The sequence below is a fragment of the Antedon mediterranea genome, chromosome 5 (genome assembly GCF_964355755.1).
Source record: "Antedon mediterranea chromosome 5, ecAntMedi1.1, whole genome shotgun sequence".
NCBI lineage: Eukaryota > Metazoa > Echinodermata > Crinoidea > Comatulida > Antedonidae > Antedon > Antedon mediterranea.
In genome coordinates, this window is record NC_092674.1 from 9,025,587 (window position 1) to 9,048,019 (window position 22,433).

Below are 22,433 nucleotides of genomic sequence, written 5' to 3' on the forward strand. Positions count from 1 at the left end.
CATGCACTCACCTGATGCGCCAGCAAGTTCTTGGTTCGTATCTAGCAATAACTCCCATGCTAGTGGTAAAATATCTTGAAAGATGTCCTCAGTTAAGATAGGTGCTGCCTTCGCAAGTAATGCAAATGGTGTATGCCAGAGATATAGGGCCTACAGTATAGAGAATTTCTTTGAAACAAATTCTTTAAGATAATGTTATAATGGAGGGTAATAAAACATCCTTATTTTAAGGTAAAAGTTATTTTCATGTAAAGTGAACGGCATGTGGGCATTAGTATGACCAAGCTATGTCCACTTCCAACACATGAAAATAATGTCATTACAAGTTTATACATAAAATATACCCATGTTAGTCTGGTAAAGTAACAGAAAATGAATATAACAAAAAGTTGACTAGAAAGAAGACTAGTGACAGAACTAAAAAACCATACTTGTGTTTTAAGGTACTGCATTATTTGCGAGTCTTCCTTTCGTGGCCGTTCAGGCTCAAGAGGAAAAAGCAGCGGGTTATGGATGAACGAATTTGCGCGACTCGCGTGAAACACACTAGGCTGTCTATCCAATAAAGACTCTTTGCTCTCCCTTCTTGATTCACTGAAGCCACGTAGCATGTTGGTGTGGTTATTTGAACCCTACGGTAAAAAGACAAAATATGTTTAAAGCCTACACAATAGTTTTTATTTCAATAGTTATTTAATATGTGTACAAAAAAATTTACTTAATAATGCCTGAAAGAGGTTCTGTTTGCCAAGCCAGCGCGATTCAAAATTAAGAGTCAGATTTTTTTTAATTGAGCATTAAAACTTTATTACAATTTACTATCGCATAAAATAAAAGTTATTTGTACCTTAAACCAATTAAAATTACCTGCAAATACAACAGCATTAGTTTCAATTTACCTTTCGTTTTGATTTTTGGTCAAATCTTTTGGATAAATCTTCAACATTATCTCGTTCATTCTTAGGTTTCAGAAGGTTTTCCTCTCCGTATATACTCCTTACAGCCTTCATCAACCGATAACAATTGCGCTTTTGCCGTTCATAACAGTTTGGATGACAAAATTGTCGATGATTACAGATGAAATTTGCTTTACTAGTAATCTCCACTACAACCTTCAAAAGAATATATCACAATTATCACAAAGATTTATAGAGAAAGAACAGTCGAGTTGAGTGGTCGAGTGGTAGCCACATCATAATCTCAACAACAGGTTCAGGCTCTCTTGGTGGTAAAAAAGACTTTGGGAAAAAGGAGTTAAAAATGGATATTCAAATGCACATATTGGCTTGTGTTAACTTTAAAAGAACCCAAAGAATCTTTCTGATGAGTAGTGGGTTACCCTGGTGTACTTGTTCCTCTCAGTCCCTGCCATTGTGGACAGAAAAATAGGCAACTGTTGGTTACACGACGACACAAAGGGACATACTAAAGTTGTATGTATGTGAATCTAGTTTGCAAGGTTCTGCACATTAAAAGAGACGATGATGATGATGAAAATGATGATAAACAATGAACATAATGGTGATAATAAAAACCTTTGAATTACCTTTATCCATGGCATATTCTTACTGAAGTCAATGTCATCAAGCCCTTCAATGTTTGGGGGCGGTATATAATCTGGAGTATCCTGATCTTGTGGGCTCTGATCGCTGAATACACTGCTGGTCTCGCAAGAATCGTCATCGACTGATATTGCACTGACTTTACGATTCTTTTCTGTATCAATAACAAAAATTAATAAAATAAAAAACATAATTATAACAAAATATTCCTTATAAACAAAATATTCCTTATAATATATACAGTAGAAGAACTCCTTTGGAACACCCCTATTTAGTGAAAACTTTTCTATGAAATATGAACAAAAGCCAATATGTTTTAACACTACTGCCAATCTTTAATCTGGTGTCCTAATAATAGGGTTAACTGTAGGCCTATTGTAGTTTGTTTTTACTTACTAAAAATGATTGATTCTGGTCTAATTCTTGGACTTAATCCTGCTAGCACTGGTGGAGATGCGACACCCTTCTTTCTATGGTAAATTGGCTCACCACTAGTGCTTGGTTTGCGTACTGTTAATGTAAATATACAAGAATATTAATCATTATATAATAAGTCTTGTGGGGAAGGGGAGGGTTAAAATGGCATTTGTGAAATATAAATTGAAATATTGTTGTTACAGTGCATATTAAATGATTACCTCTTTCGCGTCTGCTTTCATCAGTTATATTAAGCTCTGTGTTGCTACTATGTGGTGAATCCTTCTCATCTGGTAACGGTGACACAGCAAAACTGATTCTCTTGTCAACAACGCTGCCTGAATATGACAGCCAGATAATTAATGCATGGATATCAAACAATTATATAAGAACATTTACTATGTCTATATTTTGGAAAACTTATTTATGTAATGCAATGTGTGCTGTATTCAATAGACCTGTAAATTATTTAACTGTCTATGTATATGTAATTTATATATAATTCAACCATTTTTTATGACATTAATGTTCGAATGGATCTGTTAATTACGTGGCTGTCTAATTGTATCTCACTTTTTACAACATTAAATTTTACGTAATTCTGAGTAGTCACTAAAATGAAATACTCATGGAAGAAAAAGTGAAAATTAAACTTCATATAGTGCATAATTCTTAGTTAACTGTATTTAGAAAATTTGAGGTTCATTGCCTGTGGCTCTTTTTAAATTTGTTAACTATATCATGGCTTACTTTTTGAAAGATTGGCTTATAAGCAGAATGCTGTGTATAATGTTCATTATTATTGATTGTTTATACAAAACTTCTCTCGTACAAATAGGTTTCATAACAGCTTTTATTCAGCTGCCATTTAGGCACTAAATGCTTGTCAGTATACCGTACAAGACTGATGTGACACTTTGTAATTGTGTTTGTTAGTTTTTCATTTATCTGTTTTTGTATATCTCAGAGCAAACATAATTTCATTTATATGTATATTTTATATGCAGATGACAATAAATGGAGATAATGTTTCACTGATGAATGAATACATTTTGTAAATATAAAACTGTGAATAAAATAATCATCTTGAATTTTAAACTTGTTAATAACAATCAAATTGCTTTCAGGACACGTATCGGTTCCAGTTGTTAGTGTGTGTGTTTAAGGATAGGATTCTACTAACTGCAAAGTGTGTTGATGTGAGAAAATTAATAACTTCAAAATATATAAATAATTTTGTGAGATTAAATTACTATTAGTTTAGTATGTGCTTAATGTTAGAAGATTTACGAAACATTAGTATATATCAATTAATATAAATTCCAAAAATATTAACGATGTTACAATATTTAATGTTAATTGACAAATATTATGGCTATTAAAAAAGTTTATAAATTCACTCAAATATTTGTATAGACAAATATTTTAAAACAAAGTTTTTGCTTTGAGCAAACTTTAAAAAACGTTCAATCTCAATGAACATGCCTTAGCAATTGGCTGGCAACAATTTTCCATTCAATGGGGGAAAAATGCAAAAAAAGGATTTTGGTCAAAAGAGGAAAGATAGATGCATGCATAATTAATGTAGATAAAAAATGTAAATTTACCGTAATGACATTCAAAGATCGAGCAGGCATCAGAACGTGTAGTGATAGGGGGAATTGTGGGAAATGATACAATCAAGCAACAGATAAAGCTTCCAAATATTGTACAATCTTAATTTTGTTGAATAATTTTGATATAATACATATATTCTGTTCCAATTTGATAATTTGGGATTTTAATATATTCATTGTAAAACTTTCTGCTTGTAATGTGATATTTTTCACTTGATAAATAAATAAAAAAGGGTTAAATTATATATCTTTAAATATTAATAAAAAAAATACATACAAATTTAAAAAAAAGATTCCTACATTTAATTTAAATGTGGAATTTGTTATATTAAAGATTTAGCCGATTCTTTGTACTGTATCTATAAATTGCCCAGTAACAATTCTATAATACAGTGTAACATATGTATCATATATGATGCATGTATCATAGACCATAAGCAGAACTATAACCATAATCATAAAATTGTTGTAATTTTGCTCTTCCCTGAATACAGCCAGCACATGTGATACATGTGATACACGTATTACAGAATATGCCTATTACAGTACAAATAATCGCGTGAAACGTTAGAAACATGCAAAAATAGATTAAAACTACTAACCCAAAAAAGGAGCTAAAATAAATAAAACTTTCAGAATTTTAAAATTTTTTAGTACAGAAAAGTGACAATTCAGATTCTTTAAATAATTACATAATAACAATTTTGACTTCTCTTTATATACATTTTTATCACATTTTTAAATGAATTTGCAAAAAATAATTATTCTTAAAAAAATTAAGATTTAATAAAAAGTAATCATTATAGGCAATTGAATAATAGAATTAATAATAATAGAATAATTTTTGTATGCAACAGGCATCTGGCCTGTGTATAATTAAAATGTTTATTCTTAATTAATTTAAAAGGGTCCGAAAGTGCACGAACCTGTAAAGCTATCTACCGGGTGAACTAAACTGCGCGGTGGGTGCACAGGGGGGCTGGGTGTTGCACTGGAACCGGTATTTTTACGTTGTCCATAAGACACAGGCGGAACATCCAGAAACTCGCTATTGCGATTATTAACACCGAACCCACCTCGACTGGCCTTGCGTACTTTTGGCAAATACTGGTATGTATCACGAAAAAAGGCCGAGATCTCCATAAGGAGCTGACAAGCTACCATTTTCAGGGAATGTGGACAAGCTGATCCTTGCGGATTAACTGTAGCTGTAGAAGATAATTAAATAAATAAAGTCAACATGGCTAGGAAAAAGAACGATAAACACTATTCAAAATTCTTCCAACACAATGACTATCTTTTCGTTTATGTTTTTAACAGTTTGTAGTTTTGTTTGAGAGGCTACAAATGTTCCACAACTAAATAGCACTGTAGGAAAAAAGAGTTTTTGATAACATGCTTGGCCTTACCTTCGTCAAGAAAATCCTCATCATCATCATCTTTTCGTAATTTCTTTTGTTCGGCTTCCATACGTATTCTACCAACAACACTGATCACCGCACCGCTTTCTTTTCTCTCAATCTCATCAAGCCTGGAGCCAATTGCCTGTTTATTACAAAGATTGTATTAATTACTAGTTTTTATATAATAACAATTACATAAAGGTGACTGTTTGATGAAACTATTTTTATATGAAATATATCGGAAATATTATTATAAAGAAAGTTGAAAAGAAGACACAGCATCTACGGTCCAGATATTATTGTGTGATGCTCAAGCTATGTTAGCACACCATACATAGATACATACATAGAGGTATTAGCTTATTACATTTTAATCATATCTATAAATCTTTCAGACTTACCTCGCCCCACAAATAAAACATCTTCGCTGTATTCCTCTGTACAGAACTAGCAGCAGTACGCCTTGATCCCCCAAGAAGTGAACGGCCTGTAAAGACCCCACTCTGTGCCCTAGGTCTGGTCACTTTTACCCCCTTCACCCATTCTGGCCATTCTCCTTTGTTGCATGAATGAACAAATCGACAACACTCCAAAAACAAGGCTGCCCGAGCAACAACTGGGGCATTCTGCAAAGATTATTTAAATGAGTGAAGAATTTCCTAATGTCCTCACAATGACATAACTAGTTCCTAAAGTAGCTCCAAATTCGAAGCTTCACTGAAAAAGCACATTATACAGTGAGTTAAACACATTAAATAAAGTATATGTATCAAAGTCATTTAGACTGTTACCAGATCAAGAGCTGCTGCCAGGAATTCCGGATCTGGAACTGATCCTGGATAGCAGCATCCCATCAGGAAAGCAAGCCTCTTCATTCCTGCTGTTATCACCATCTTATCAACTGGTTTACGTTCTTTTTCTATAGTTGTGTTTCCTGGATCCGAGTTCTCGTCTATAGATTTTGGTGTATCAGACCCTAGAAAAGAAAGATTATTTTTGTCATTAATTTATTGAAAAAGATGGTAGAATAGTAGGTCTATAAATACTACACAGACTATAAATGCTGATCAATCTTTAAAATGTTACTAGGGTTTCAAGTTAGTCTAAAAATATTTTAGGAGTAAAATTCTGCTCTAACCATCTTCTCCTTTGCCATCGTCTTTTTTCTTGTTTTTGCGAAATTTTGAAAAGAAGTGAGGTTCTTCTTTCTTGTTTCTGGTGAACTCAAACCTTGATCCTTCCTGAAATAAAAAACTTAACATAGGTAAGGTCACATTCACCGTTGATCATGCTTTCCTGATCATGATCAAGTCAGTAATTTATTTGAATTTATCATGCTCAACTTAATCACCTAATAAGAAAGATGAGAAGACACTGTAGAATTCAACCAACTTTTAATTTAATATTTCATCATCAAACTTATTGCAATAGATTTCATGCAAAAAAAAAGACACCCAATTTAGCAAAAATAGACCATAATATATATTCAAGTGAAAGGGTTCTCTATCATACTAAACTAATGGTAATTAACTCCCAATATTTTATATGAATGTGCCAATATGTTACCTATCAAATTAATTAATTTAAGGGTCTCCATTCTTTCCAGTATTATTTTTTTGACCACAAGAATACATATCTAGCAGCATGAGGAATACCCCTGAAGAATCAGTTACAAGAAACGGGCAGTGTGAGCTAGATCCTGTTCGGACGAAACAAATTTACATGTGTAATGGTCGCGTGTGGTGTAAATTTTGAGATAAACTTGCTGTTTCAAAAATCCACCTCATGAGGTGGATTTTTCAATTACTCCTTAAACCGCAAGCTGATTAACTGCAAGATAAGGACCAATTTGACCTTAATAGTGTAAATAGATGCATGGAATATGACCTGCATTTACATGTGTAAATTGTTCATCGTCCGAACGATCACTGATTACCCATCGTCTAGTCTACCTTTTTGGTTCTTTCTTCTGAGCCATCATGATCATCTGGACTGAGAAGATGTGTCTTTTTCTTCCAGGTTGTCACAACTTGAGCTAGAAATAACAAACAAAAGAGACTAATAATAATAATATGACAAAATAATAATATGATAAATAAATACAACAAATGTAGATTAAAAGTAGTAGTTGATTGTCTTTCTGTCTAAATCTACAAACCAAAAAAGAAAGCATTTAAATTACTATTTTCTCACTTATTGATTTTAATTATCAGAGTAACTAATATTGTTGGCAGAATGTTTGACCTCGTTTTTTCCCATTGGAACATCACGCTTGTGATTTTCATAACAAAGTGACTACACTGATAGAGTGATAAATAGCATATAATTGTTTAATTCTATTAAAATTGCACAGTACAGTATTAAACATTTAAATACCAATGTCATGAGATGTGGTTGATAAGCAAAACTTAACAAAACTTAAAAACAATAATTGCTTTCAATTGTATGCAACGCAACAGAGATTGATCTTAGTTAAAACATATAAATATAGGTAAGAGAATATCAATAAAAAAATTAAAATGAATAGTATTTTATTTAAAATACATTTCATATAAATAAATATAAAAAATAATGGTAGAATATTGGAATAGCACCTAAAGCATTAACTTGTGAAAAAGAGTAAAACCTCTACTATGTTAACAAAATTTGAAATATCAACTATAGACTAAAAAGAATTGAATATTTTTGTCATAAAAGTGAGTTAGGAAATTACATAAGAACAACAAATTAAATAGAAAAAAATTAAAATTATAATTAAATGTAATATTGCTAAATTCAGAACATTAAAGATGATTATATTGTCCCCTGAAAAAAATTGTTTGTTGAAATATGCCATTTTAATATCATATAATAGATATTTACTTTGCCAAAAATAAAAACAACTAAATAATTGATAAAATATGAAAGAAACAAATAATCAACCTGAATCCCATTGTCTGGAAGTCAAGTTATTATTTATATGAAATGAAATAATTATTTTTCTTAAATTTTACATAATAGTAATTGTAATTAATATAAATGGCCAACTCAAATTTTGATTTTATTTATTGTTATTTTTCAAGTTTTGGTGGACAGTACATCTTTAAAAGAAAAAAATGTTTAATATCTAACATCTATTTTTAGTTCAAAGAAAAGAATTACCAAAAAATGTAATCAATTAATAAAAAGTGAACACAAGTAGTAAAAAAAATATTAAAATATAAGACATATTAAAGTTAATATTTAGAAAACAGCCAAAAAACTATTTTTTTATATTAAGACTGAAGTTTAATATATATATTTAAAAGAGAAGACGAATATAGGAAAGTGGGTGCATTGTACCAGTAATACTAACTATTGGTTCAACATGGTTTCACACATGTTCCATTTTGTTAAATAATGGAAAGATGTTTAAAGAATTTGTTATCAGAAACGGAACCAGTGTGAATGAAACGTTAAAACCCTGGAAGCAAAAGTAAAGAGATGATGACAAAATGTAGAAATCAATAAATGTTAATTATCAATTATTAATTGTAGAACTTTGCCAAAGCTTATCTTGAAAGACAACATTTTTACTACATTAAAATAATGTGATATACACCAAGAAGAAAAGCATTATAAATTTCAGAAAAAATACCACAAATTAGTTTAAGATATAATTGGTGGGAATTATTTTGGATTTGATTATTAAGGGCAGTAAAGGTACAATAGGCATGTTAATGATAGAATTAATTTTCATCAAACTTCATCCTATAGGCTGTTTACTTTTTAGTTAATTACAATGATGATAATCTGATTGATGGAAATCTGAAAAATGTGAATGATGATAATAGCGATTGTAATGAGAATACTATAGTAACAATGATTAAAGATGATTCAGTTACAGTAGGTCATGTATTGATTTTTAATATGAGCTATTAACAATGGCAGAGGACAAAAATGCTATATTAAATATGAATGATAATGATTGAATTACATTACAAATTAATGACAGTACTGATAATAATTATGATAATGATGATTGTGTAACTATTTCTTCCCATAGAAGCACACAGGGAAAATAAAAGCAAGTATGTGAAGGAGAATTTGGCAACAAACAAATTCTCCCTATAATTAGAAAGGGTATATTATACTCATTGTGATGGTGAGCATGATGAAGATGATGATGATGATGATGATGATGACAAATAAAGATGATATATGATGATGATTATGATGATAAAATGAAGAATGAGACTCTTGATGAAAATGATGACGATACAATACTGATATTGACTATTATTGTCTGGTAATAACAATGATTGGCGGTAATTATATTTACATTTTATACTGAATTATTATGATATGGTAAATGGCAAAACATAAGCCCTCACAAATGCACATTTAGAATTTCACCTTTCTTTATTATTTCATTTGCAAATATATACATCATGAATTTGAACCTGCCAGCACGACTCACCTTTTTTCTCTTTTGGAAATTCATGTTATCACCCTTGACAGAAATTACATTATGACAATGAGAATGATGTTGACAAATATTATGTTATATTAACACATATTATTATGTAAATCAAAGATATTAAAAAATTTCAAAATTCAAGAAATATTACACTAATATTTCTCAATTTTGTATATATTTATTCACAGCACACAAACTTTCAATAAAGATAAATTAAGTAATACTATTATTTAAAATCATCAAAAGTTGTGTTCAAAAGAGTAACCTTTGATGTGATAGTTTTAATGTAAAATTCAAATTATATTTTCGTTGAGTCAATTTAAAAAAAAAATAATTTGTGATAACTAGACTATAAGATGATTCAAATAGTTTATATGGATAGTTTCACATAAAAAATGAAGGAAAAAGAAATGAAGTTAGGTGGTTAGGAAGTGCAAATGATGTCAAAGGTCAAATACAAATACTCTGTGATACGTGACTATACCTGTATCCGTGACTGGAGCCATATTTGCTTTTTTTCCTGCAAGAAAACATGTTCATATAACGGAAAAAACTAAAGGTTATACATGCTGGGAGGAATTGAATAAAATTCAAATTATATTGTCTACCATAAATGATCAAACCATTTCCATAACATTGTTTAAATTTCTATGTTAGAAAAAATGACAGTAAAACACCTTATCTGTACGAAGCTGCAGTGCTTATTTCACTGAACTTTATCTGAAACAATGTAAAAGGTTTCCATGGTGCCCTAAAGCGGTTTGTTATTCAACTACGGCACTTATTCAACTTTGGTCCTTATTTGGCTGTGGCACTGATTCAACTGTGGCACTGATTCAACTGTGGCACTTATTTAACTGTGGCACTTATTTTGACTGTGGCATTTATTCAACAGTGCCACTTATTCAACTGTGGCACTTACTCAACTTTGGCACTTGAACTTTAACCCAGTTTGATGTGGCACTTATTCGACTGTGGCACTTATTCAACTGTGGCTCTCATTCGAATGTCACACTTATTCAACTATGGCTCTTATTCGACTATGACACTTATTCAACTGCAGCACTTATTCAACTGCAGCACTTATTCAACTGTGGCACTTATTTAACTGCGGCAGTTACTCGACTGCTGCACTTATTACTGATTACTTTATAACTTCAGTAACGAACGACCATGCTATAAATGTTTTGATCATTTACAGTATTCAGGGATGGATCATATTCAAAATACTAACAAAAAACAATCAAGGATAAACTATTTATTATCAGTCATGAGGACAAATTTTTGGTGCATCGATGATGTGAAATATTGTTACAGAACCTGCCATGATGAAACTTTTGTAAAAGGATTGTGCTGATGAAGTGCTATAGTAAAAATGTTGGTTGAAAATGACAAAAAATAATGTTTGTTATTTTTATCAAAACATTTTTTTTTTTGCTGTGCATGTTATTTAAACTAATTAAGTTTTTATGCACGACCAAACATTTTCCATCTTGTTTTTCCAAAACAAGAAGATACAATTGTTCTTCTTTTACTGTTAAGAGAATCTGCCCTGGGATGGGTATCTCATTATACTACCCAACAATTGTATTTGAGTATGTACATGGTTCTGTAAAGAAATCTACTAATAAGAGTTAGTTAATGTTCAAACGATGCTTTTTCAGTTCCGTTGTTACTGTGTATTTTAGTAAAATTTATAACTTGAAGTTGCAAATTATATAAGCTTGTGTATAATATATATTATATATTTTTTCTTAACTTATCTTTATTCATAAAGAAATCTGAAAGCACAGACACCTGTTCAAGAATAGCATGATTTAATTTGCAATTATTGAGTGGTACCTTTGTTAAAATTCAAACAACTTACCAAATTGAAAAACACTGAACTTGGGCTTGGAATTAGACTGGCTGTCATCCTCCTGACCTGCAGATCCTTTGAACTTCCTACGAAAAATATTCTGTCTTAGTTCGGTTCTTGGACTAGCATCTCCATCACCCATCTTGGCGAAGTTGTAAAGACTCCTTTCAGATCCAGAGCGTGATGAAACATTTAAACTGGAAGAAAATGTTTTAACAACTCAAACCTGTCTCTCGCCTCTTTTTATTGTAATACAATAAAAATAAAATGTATGAGAAAAATATAAAGTGAAAAAGGAGAGAGAGAGAGAGAGATTGCACTTTAACATTTCATTACATTTCTTTAGCATCAAGTAGTTCAACTCTTATGGCTAAAGATAATGAATAGCCTAGAGATAGCCTTGTGTGTCGGACATCAGCATCTTCTATAGTAAACAATATATATTGTTATACAACATATCCAAAATAGAAATTTCACCTTATTGGGAGAGAAAGGAGACCACTGCAAATATCGGAAAACCCTTGTGATTATTAGAAAACTTAGGAAGTCTGTGAGTTACTAGGAATATGAACTAGTAGATAAAAAGAACACAATTGGATACTACAAATCATTATTATATTATATCATTTTAGCCTGCACTGTCATATCAATTGATACTTGGCCTCTATTTTACATTTTTGATATTTAAAGCTACTCCCTTACTCGTCTTTTTTGTCTGCAAACTGGTCTTTGGATTGTTCTCCTTTCCCTGATGAATCTATAAGTCCACTGAAAGCAACACGTCTGAAAACACCACCATGAGCCTCTTTGATATAGTTCAGCATCTGACGCACTTCACAGTAAAGAGACTGAAAATATACATAAAATTCAAGAATAGTTTTGAATTAATTTTAAAAATACATTATTACCACCAACCAAATATATTATTACCACCAACAATGGTAAAAAAAAGTGTTATTATAATAGTGTCTAGCGCCCTCACTATAGTTGCTAACTTCAGGTACAATACTTTATGCTTATTATTACAGTGGAATATTAAAATTATGTAAATTAGTATTACCTAAGTATGCTTAACTAAATGGTTAGGAACGCATGACTACATTTAACATTTTTGTTTTGTAAAATGTAATAAGTTTTTGTAATGTATTCAGGCCTCATTCATCTGTAAAACCAACATAATATTTTCAGAAAACAACTGTTTAGAGCAGCAGGCTTATCAAAGCGTCTTTGAGCATGTTTATTCATGAAAGAACACTATAAAAATGTGGTATATTACAGAACAACAACCAACCAAAAACTATTTTATGTTTAAATTAATGAGTAAGAGTCTAGGTCAACCAAATTTTTTGGTTGATTTTATTTTATATTTTTTGTACAAAAAACTTGTGCCAAAAAAGCTGCTGTTCAGAATTAATGACAGTTAATATAGTAAATGTATTTGTGGAAAACCTGTGTTTATACAATTCACCAACATATTTTGTTGGGTAACCACACTGTTTATCACAGCGCCTGCTTGATAAAAAACTAAAATTATATAATGTTGTTGCAGTAAATAAAGTAGTTACTGCAGTAACTACAATAGAGTTGTTTTGACACGATCCCTTATAAGTCTATAATAAAGACTGTCTGATTATGAATCGCTATCATTGGACAATTACTTCAATAAGTTATCAACGCAACAAAATTACAATTGTTCACATCATTAACTCATCACATCACAATTCTTATTCTAGTAATTGTCTCAAATAAAAAAGGTGTTATAACACTGATGACAAATGGTGTCAATTTTTAAGCTTATTGTCGCATAGGTGATTAATGGGAAATAAACTGTCAATACATATTCATATAAAAGGTATCTTAGTTGTCAATATAGCTTTTTACCAAAGACAGAAAATAATTCATTAAATACTGGTTTTTTTTTCATCAATAGAAGCATTCCATCCTGTTTTTTATATTTCTATTTAATATATATAATGGTGTTGTCCGAAACCTCTGCTAATTTTTCTGGCTGTTTTACTTTTTTGGGCTTATTTTATGTTGTATCTTCATTGAGATCCAGCCACTGATACCCACAGCATTGTCATTATTTTCAGTAATTTGTCTTTAGATTGATATAATTTGTAACAGTGTCTACTTGTATAAGCTAGGCTTCTGAGATTCTCCCTGTCCATTCTTTTTTTTTCTCTTTGCTTATTTATGTATGAAGAAAGAAACCCAAATATTACATGAAAAATTAAATATTTTAAGTTCTAATTCATGATTAAAAAAAAACCAATTTCTCTGAAAAATCTGAGAAGCAACAATCTGAATTTGGTTTAAGACACATAAATTAAACTGGTATTCCAAAAAACCATAGTAGACCTAATTGATATTTCCTTTTCAAGCTAGAAAAAAGAGAGAAAAATTATAAAAAAAATATATAGTTTTCTGTAGTGAAAAGGTTATTTGATATAGTAACAAATTAATTTTTTTTTAAACAAAACTAGAAAAAAACCATACACCCATTTTAAAAAGATTGTTATGCATACTTTGCTCAGAGAAAACAAACCCAAAATCTTACCTCTCGTTCAGTATAAAGCTCTTTTTCACAATTAGCAAGTCTGGTTACGAGAGCTTTGAAGATACATCCTACCACAGTTCCTTGTATACCACGTACTCCGGTCCCTGCTATACCACTCCCAAAATTTGTGGCAAACCCACCTCGAACAATTCCTTCGTTTGGTCCAGTTCCTATTTAAGAAAATTGAAATCAAAATGATCAAATATATGGTCACAAACTTTTGAAAAAAAGTACACAAAGCGTCAATAAATGACACCAAACAATAAATAATAAAAAAATCACCCATGTATTGACAATTACATGATTTTGAATGTTTGGCAACAAGAATCAACGTTTATTATAATTATTGGTATGGATAAGCATCCTCAAAACAGGATGCAAGGATGTAAGCGCAAAGCAAGTGAGTTGACCGATGAAAAGCTACAGTTAGAATAATCTATCCCTTGTGATTGGATTGAAATCACTTGCATTACTCCTAGTAAGAACCAAACATTTTTCTGTTAGGATTTGTATTCTTTATTCATTATTTAATTTAGTTATATTATCCATAAATCAATTTTATATTTATTCAATTTTTTTTTACATTGTTGTCAACTATTATATTTTCATGATAATGTTTGTCAAATTGTATTGTTCCATCATTGACTGGACGGACCCCCCTAATTATTATAATATATTGTTTTTTATGTATTAAGAAATACTGATACTGAAAATGAAAAATAACAGGGGAAAATGGCAAAAATAGGCAATCCGAAATGTTCTTGCAGTTCTACTGAATATTCAAGATACAGTACAGTATTTCCATATGATTGTGGCTCATGGCATATACAATGTTTAATATTATAATTATAAAAAGATGAAAAGACGCAGAACATAAAAGGTCGTAGATGAATTGAATGATTAAACAACAAGGCTCATATATTATATAAGTTCAATGAAGCGTATGACATGTGTACCACTTTATTTGTTCATACTTAAGTGTGTTCACAATAGTTAATTAGTGCACACTTCAGAGTAGCTGTTGAAGAAATATAAGCCTGAACGAGTTTATTAGTTTGAACGTTTCATTTTCAACTTAAATTTGCATATTAATTAAAAAATTTGCATAATTTAAATAAAAGTTGTATATAAAATGTACAACTTGTATGGTTAATTCGCATATGAAATGTAAAAATTATTTGATTGTACTTTGCCTATAAAATAAAAAATATTAATATTGTAATGTACGTTATCAGGAAGAGGGCAATTTCACTCTTCTTTGCATTATGGGAGTATGTTTCCATACATCAAAAAATGACCGGGGTAATATGTGAAGCGCTTAGAAGCACTGTACAACAAGTGCTATATAAGAACGAATATTATTATTATTATTTATATCAAATACAGAACTTTTTTATTATAATTTGCATATCAAATAAAAAAATTGTTGTAATTTGCATACCAAATGTAAATTATTATGGTTAAATAATAATAATATTATAATATTATCAATTTGCATATTCTAGATTTTTTTTTCATGGCATAAAATTTAATTTATAAAAAGTATAAGTAAACAAGAGCTAAACTTAGTGTTCATTAATCAAATGAAAATAATACTGAAAAGATTTTAATTTACATAATCTAGGAATACGAGTAAAAAATTACAAAATAAAATGGAAAGAGAAAATCTTTAACACTCACGTCAGTAATAAAAAAAAAATGCATTAATTGTATCCTAGCATTTAAAAATTAGGGGGTTAAAATTACGTTTCCACTACAAAGAGTTTTTTTGTCCTGTAATTGGCAAATTAAAAATAATTAAATGTATTTAAACATCATCAGGGAGTTTTATATAAAGCTCTGTCTACACTATCAAACTTTATGTGAAAAAAAGTGATGTGTCTACATATGGACGTGATGATGTCATATCACTACCATTATTTAAGCATATCACTACCATATTTGGGCACTTCACACATTTTTTGTCAAACTAGTTTGATAATGCAGACAGAGCTTTAGGCATGCTTTCATATATTTCTAATTTTCTAATTCTGGAATAGGATTTATTTAATAACATGAGAAAAATTAATCCATATTTCTTTGGTTCTAGTTTCTATAGTCTAGTATTTCTATTTTACCAAAATTCAATGAATAAAATGAATGAAATTAAATTTTGAAAATAAATTTAAATAAATTAAAACTCATTTTGAAGAAATTTTATGAACAAGTGAACAAGAAATAAATCATAATATAAACGTATCAGTATTAGTTTGACAGACTTTTACTAATGGAATTATCTCCTTTTACTAAATCTATATAGTCATTATGAAGGCTTTTATCTCCTTTAAGAAGGCTCTTACATTCAATTTACAACACCCCTCTGTTTGCAAATCAAGAAAATTCAATATATATTCATCTTGATTGAAAATCAGAAACAAGGGTGATTATTATACCAGTTAGTTGTACAAGGTATATAGGTTATGATTTTATTATATTTTGTCAACCACTCATTACCTTATTTTGCTATAGCTTACTAGTAATTAACCAATTTTGTAAGTAAAAAAAATAGCACCGTACAAAGATAAAAATTAATTTTAAAAGTCCATTGATTGGCAAGAATGGAAGTCCTCAGCACATATCGGAATTGAATCAAGATTAACTTTTTTATATCATCCAATCACAGTATAAGAATTTATTAGGCATTATTTAAAATATTATATGACAAAATTTTTTAAACAAATTATAGCTGTTATTATTTCAATTATTATAATAGGTAAAATTGTCTTTCAACAAATTAGTTACTTTCGATGACAAAACAGTTTTGTCACTTATGAAGTTTTTTAATTTGAAGTTTGTAAAACATTTTTGAGAAGGTCCCTGACTATTTTATAGGCTGTCATACCATTCATTCCATAATGACATGAAACAAGAGAAATCTTGTTAGTCCAGAAGAGATAAATTTACTGAACATAAATAAGAATAATGATAAGGATATAATTATAATTGCAAGTCATTTACTATCTTCCACAGATGTAAATGTGATGCAAAAATCTGATGAAAACCAGATTTATATCAGAGCCTTTGAAGATAGAGCTTTCTTGAAGCATTTTTTCATATTTTTGTAATTGTTTTGTATTTCACAAACACAACCAATACTGTACAAGAAACAAAACTAATTGATATAAATTGCACACCACTGGTCACACTGTAGGCTTCTTGTGTGTGTGTATATATATAGTTGTACTCTGATTTTCAGTGGAGAGAGGATATTTTTTTAATTTATTTATTTTTAATATATTTAATTATATTGTATTAAGACAGTCATCAATGTTGATTTATGTTATCATTTTGAATTAAACTGACACTGAGTCTTTAAAACATGAAGAAATTTTGAATCACTACATACATTTTCAACTTCAACAAAACCATAAAATAAAAAATGTTTCTGCATACTCGCGAAGATCAAATGTTACAATTTTATCAGAATTTAGTATTTGAAATTTAAAAATAAAATTTTAATGTACAGGTTATTTTTTTAAGCTATTTTCTAACCTTAATATAAGAATTGTAGAATTAACTAAAAAGTACATAAATTTCCCCAAATTTTTTAACTTTACTACCCCAACAAAAATGTAGACTAACTAAAATATGTTTTGTGACGGCTATGTCTGATGAAAACAATAAACAAACTATAATGAGGTCACCGAGATGAGAAGTAATTTAATCAGCAAAAGAGATGGTGAAAATGCAAATGAGAAATTAGCGTGTCAAAAACAGCAATGATTCAAACGGCAAACGACAACCAGCAGGTACAAAGTATGCATAAATTATTTATTTAGAAAAACAACCAAAATTTATCAGACAGTATAGATTTTAATAATATTTTATTAAAAGATGTTATTAAATATATCTTTTTTTAATTAATTGTAGTGGTCTTAAATTCTATCTTCTAAAAAAATTCATCATAATAAAAATCAGTGTAATAAACTATTTTCCCTCAAGCCAAGACTGAAGTAAACATACTTATGAGATGATCCTATTAGTAGCATATTATCTGTACTGTATCTATAAGTTGTCCAGTATCATAGACATGTTCTGTAATACAGTGTCACATATGTATCACATGTGACATCTGTAAAATAGGCCATAAGCCTAACCTAACACTAACCTTAACACTAGGAGCCACATGTGATACATATGTGATACGTATTAATTTGCCTGCAATACTGGATGGATAAATGCCATATGCGAAGATACTGTACATATAATAGTACGGAAAATCTGGAGCTACTAAAAAAACGTATATATAGTATAATACTAATTTACCAAACTCTGCATAAATTTTCTATGAAAGCAAGGCAATGGAAAGCTATATTAAACAACAGTCATAGAAACAGCCTGTATCATCAATCACATGCTGTCGCAGTGAAGCAGGATAATTATTACGCTGATATTTTACTGGTTGATAAAATTGCGCTTGTTCTACAACTGACGAACTCGTAAGCATCCATTTAAAGTTCGTTCATCCTGATGTAGTTAATGAAAATGTAAACATCTAATATATTGCTAGCAGTGGATGACATTTGTGAAGCAATAGTAGATTACCTAATGGTTAAATAATTTTTAAGTTTGGGATTAATGATTAAAAAAAAACCAGATATTGATAATAAAATAGTATTATTAACATAACAAAACCCATCTTGGATTACAATCTAGGTAAATATAATTGTTCATAGGATGATATTAATGAAATTAAGCTGAGCGATATTATTAAAATAAGTCAGAAATCTGTAAATTAATAAAATAGCTTTATTAATTAAGAAGGTTTAAGAATACTGATAAAGAAAAAAAATAAAAAAACAGATATTGATAACATAAAATAGTAACAACTAAAGCAGTTTCGGATTACAATCTAGGTAAATATAATTGTTCATGGGATGATGGAAATTAAGCTGAGCGATATTACTGAAATTAGTCAACAATCTGTAAATTAATAAAATAACTTATTAATTAAGAAAGTTTTATATTACTGAAATATTAAAAAAACAGATATTGATAACATAAAATAGTATAAAAACAACAAAAACAGTCTTGGATTACAATCTAGGTAAATATAAATGTTTCATGGCATGATAGAAATTAAGCTGAGCGATATTACTATATAAGTGGTTTTCTGAAATAGCGTACACAGTATAATATGTAATATTACAGCCATTGTGAAACTCGCTGTTGGTATACTGGAAATTAATTAATGTGATGATGAAATCTGGGAGAATGAGAAAAAAGTGAACATAAAATGTAGTGAAAGATATTTTACTTAAATAGAGTTCTTTCTTATAGTTTCTTTCTACACAAAAGATCATGATTCAATCCATGTTTGTTTGTTTGTTTGTTTTATTAGTTTCTCCACACATTTCAAAATAAAAGATAAAAATTACAAATTACAAATAAGAAAGACACATAACTTAAACATTACAATAAACATAAAAACATCAAAAATGTGCAGATGGAGGTCAAAATAAGTTGCGGACAACTTGTTGTATCATGATTTTCGGCCTTCACTGAACACATTACAAATTAATTGATCTATTATTAGAAGTGTGGTTCCATTTAGTGTTCATTCATCTTTCTATTATTATTCTCTGTTGTGTCTTAATGAAAATTTAATAAATAGTCAATAACTATAATTAACTTTCAAGGGAACTGTAGACTGTAATTGATACAACTGCAGTGATCGCATGAAATAGTATTTTGTTTACCAACTGAAAACATCATCCAGGACTATTTTGTTAAATACTGGAGATCTTCTAAATTAGAATCAATTTTGAGTAAAGTCTGAAATAAAAACATAGTTGAACGGGCATTGACTTTGACATTAACATTCAAATCAGTCTTAAATTAGACCTACTGTATTGGTGTATCGATCATAGTTTTTTATCTAGCCTTAGGGCTGAACTGAGCTGAACAGGGCTCAGTTTAATTTGTTTACGAGTCGGCATTACTGTAAGTGGAAATGTACTATTTCTCTTTATTTGGAAGAAACAAATATTTATGGCAAAATCAAGAAGAACTTTAGTTCAGGGATCAGATATGACGGTGGTTAATATCACCGAAATATTCATTCAATCTAAACATTTAGTGTTTTATTCTCTTCCAGAAGATAAACCAAAATTAAACCTTTCTATAATTGTATAGCGCATTTAATGTATAGTACATTATTCAGTCAAAGTGGAATAAACTTGTAATCATGTGTAATGTCCATTTAAGATGTATCATTAAACCGCGAGAATATGAACAAACTCTAATAACAAGTCGCAAAACACCTATGGGATTTGGGCTTCATTGGAGCGTATATAAGGAACTTGTCAGCTCATCTTTTTCATCATCACGATAACAAATGGATTCATAGGGATGATAGTGAATTTTAACGATTGATATACGAGGCAGTAATCTAAAATCGCATGTAAAGACATTATAAAGGTGTTAATGAAGCGTCTTGATTATGCATGTATGTGTTCTAATGTTGGGCAATATTTTCTCAAAGAGCAATGTGAAAATAACCACAATGGCCGGAATGCACAAGTATAGTATTGTATTAAATCTTACTTTTAATGAATGTCCCTATGTAAATTCATAGGAGTTCTAAAAATAGTATATTTTGTTGTTATTCCAATCAGATGTTAACCATACCATGTAGGTTTAATGGTAAAACTTCATGATGGTAGGATGGCAGCAGAAGCAGGCATATTAAGGAGAAGATGCTTGGAGATGCCTTTTCTTCTCATCTGCACTGTTTATAAATCAATTTATTAGTTTTCAGTAATCACTGGACAGTTTCTCTCATTATTAAATATTTTTTCAAAAGCCTGATATATGAAACGAATCACAAAATGGTAAAAAGAGACAGAAAATTTATAACAGTTTTAAATTTTACATAAAAGGTATAGTTTTACTTTTAGTATCATGCATATTTCAAACATTTCTTATGCTGTTGCCAGTTTTAAAAAACCATTTAAATATAAAAAGCTTTTAAAATTTAATTTAGGTGTACAAATCTTCAAAATCCAGAAAAAAGGTAGCTTTATTTAACATCTAAGTATACATACATATTGTAGTTTATATAACATTTAAAAAACAACAGATCATTCCTTGTATAATTTAAACTAAGTTTACTTAATTATTGCTTCATTTCCTTTTGTTTTTTTTTTCAATAAAAAATTTAACCTTATTTCTAAATCCAGGTGTACCTCCGACTACATGGCTAAATATGTACAAGATAAAGCTGTGTCTTGTATAATCCAAACAGTTACAATAATCATTTAATTACTGTTCTGGTGAACATAAACATTAAAGCCGTTGTTTACAATAGACAAGAATTGCACGGTAATGTATTTTCAGGCTTATAGAAATGGTTATATTATCAGCGAAAGTTGACGTGAATCACAGAGTAATGTATGTGCTGGCTTAGAAACATTTACGTCAGATGCAAGTACAAAGACACTGTAAATGAATGAAGGAACAGTTAGCATCGTTAAAACACACGTCATAGCTGACCTGAGCGTAATGAAAATGGCAAGAAATATAATGCCTTTTAGGATAACATCTCAGACAGAACTAATTAAAAGTGTTTAAACTTTACATGTATAAATTAATTCCATAAAATATTTAATATTCAGTACTACTATATTCACATGCTCTGTATATTAAGATTTTGATTTGATTTGATTTATTTGCATCTCATTAAAACATGCACAGTTTATTATAGTACAATATATCATTTTAATTTAAAAAGACAGATACAAAGATGCAGGATAGCCCATGAAAGTCCCGATGTGGGACTTATTTCTAATGGGGTCATCAATAACAAATTAAGAAAAGACAAAAACAGCAAAGACAAAAAAATTAGAATACATAAAAACATATTTAAAAATACTGGTACATTTAAAATATTACTTTACCATTGATTCACTATCACAGGCTCTAATTCTAAGATAATCCTTAACTTTTATTTTTAAATGTTCTATTGATTTGATAAAGAATTCCTTTCATATCAAAAACTTTGAAATGATAAGATGGGAAATTCTTATATTCACACACAATTAAGAGCAATATTTTATAGCACAATTCTTAATAATTAATATATATATATATATAAATCCAAAGGCAAATTACTGAAAATGACAATGCTGTGGGTATCAGTGGCTGGATCTCAATGGAGATACAAAAAAAAGCGAAAAGCTAAAACAAAACGATAAAGTAAAACAGATATAGATTAGATTATAATGCAACCTACATGTTTACTTTACTATCTACCTATTTATTCAGTAATTCATTTCATGACAAATTTATATAAAATTTGTGGAAAAAAGATGCATTTTAAAACAGTACTACTGGTAGTCTAAATTTTCATTATTAAGATTGACTGTAACAGTAATCAGTAATCATGTTCCAACATTCACTAATATAACAATAGACTAACTACAGCCATGTACAGCCAATGAAACTGTACAGAAAATTCATTTTTGTAGTTTCAAAGCCTTTGTAGAATAAACATTTGAGAAGAGTGCATTAATATATGATTATAGCACAAATTGGTTTAG

The 22,433-nt window shown here is 29.6% G+C and overlaps 1 protein-coding gene across 5 annotated transcripts in view; it reads right to left on the minus strand.

Annotated features, from left to right (window-relative positions):
• Positions 1 to 22,433, minus strand: part of LOC140049485 (protein unc-80 homolog) — an 88,652-nt gene that overhangs the window by 34,034 nt on the left and 32,185 nt on the right. For 3 of the 5 annotated variants that reach the window (XM_072094385.1, XM_072094384.1, XM_072094381.1), the window contains exons 5-20: positions 13,855 to 14,024; positions 11,997 to 12,142; positions 11,304 to 11,491; positions 9,921 to 9,956; positions 6,951 to 7,033; positions 6,137 to 6,239; positions 5,790 to 5,974; positions 5,400 to 5,624; positions 5,005 to 5,140; positions 4,522 to 4,803; positions 2,201 to 2,317; positions 1,959 to 2,072; positions 1,547 to 1,716; positions 900 to 1,112; positions 432 to 632; positions 12 to 150 (exon numbers count right to left, since the gene is read on the minus strand). In XM_072094385.1, coding sequence (XP_071950486.1) covers positions 12 to 150; positions 432 to 632; positions 900 to 1,112; positions 1,547 to 1,716; positions 1,959 to 2,072; positions 2,201 to 2,317; positions 4,522 to 4,803; positions 5,005 to 5,140; positions 5,400 to 5,624; positions 5,790 to 5,974; positions 6,137 to 6,239; positions 6,951 to 7,033; positions 9,921 to 9,956; positions 11,304 to 11,491; positions 11,997 to 12,142; positions 13,855 to 14,024 — 2,508 coding nt within the window. The remainder of the gene's footprint in view (positions 1 to 11; positions 151 to 431; positions 633 to 899; positions 1,113 to 1,546; positions 1,717 to 1,958; positions 2,073 to 2,200; positions 2,318 to 4,521; positions 4,804 to 5,004; positions 5,141 to 5,399; positions 5,625 to 5,789; positions 5,975 to 6,136; positions 6,240 to 6,950; positions 7,034 to 9,920; positions 9,957 to 11,303; positions 11,492 to 11,996; positions 12,143 to 13,854; positions 14,025 to 22,433) is intronic. The other 2 variants (XM_072094383.1, XM_072094382.1) reach the window with 2 other exon arrangements.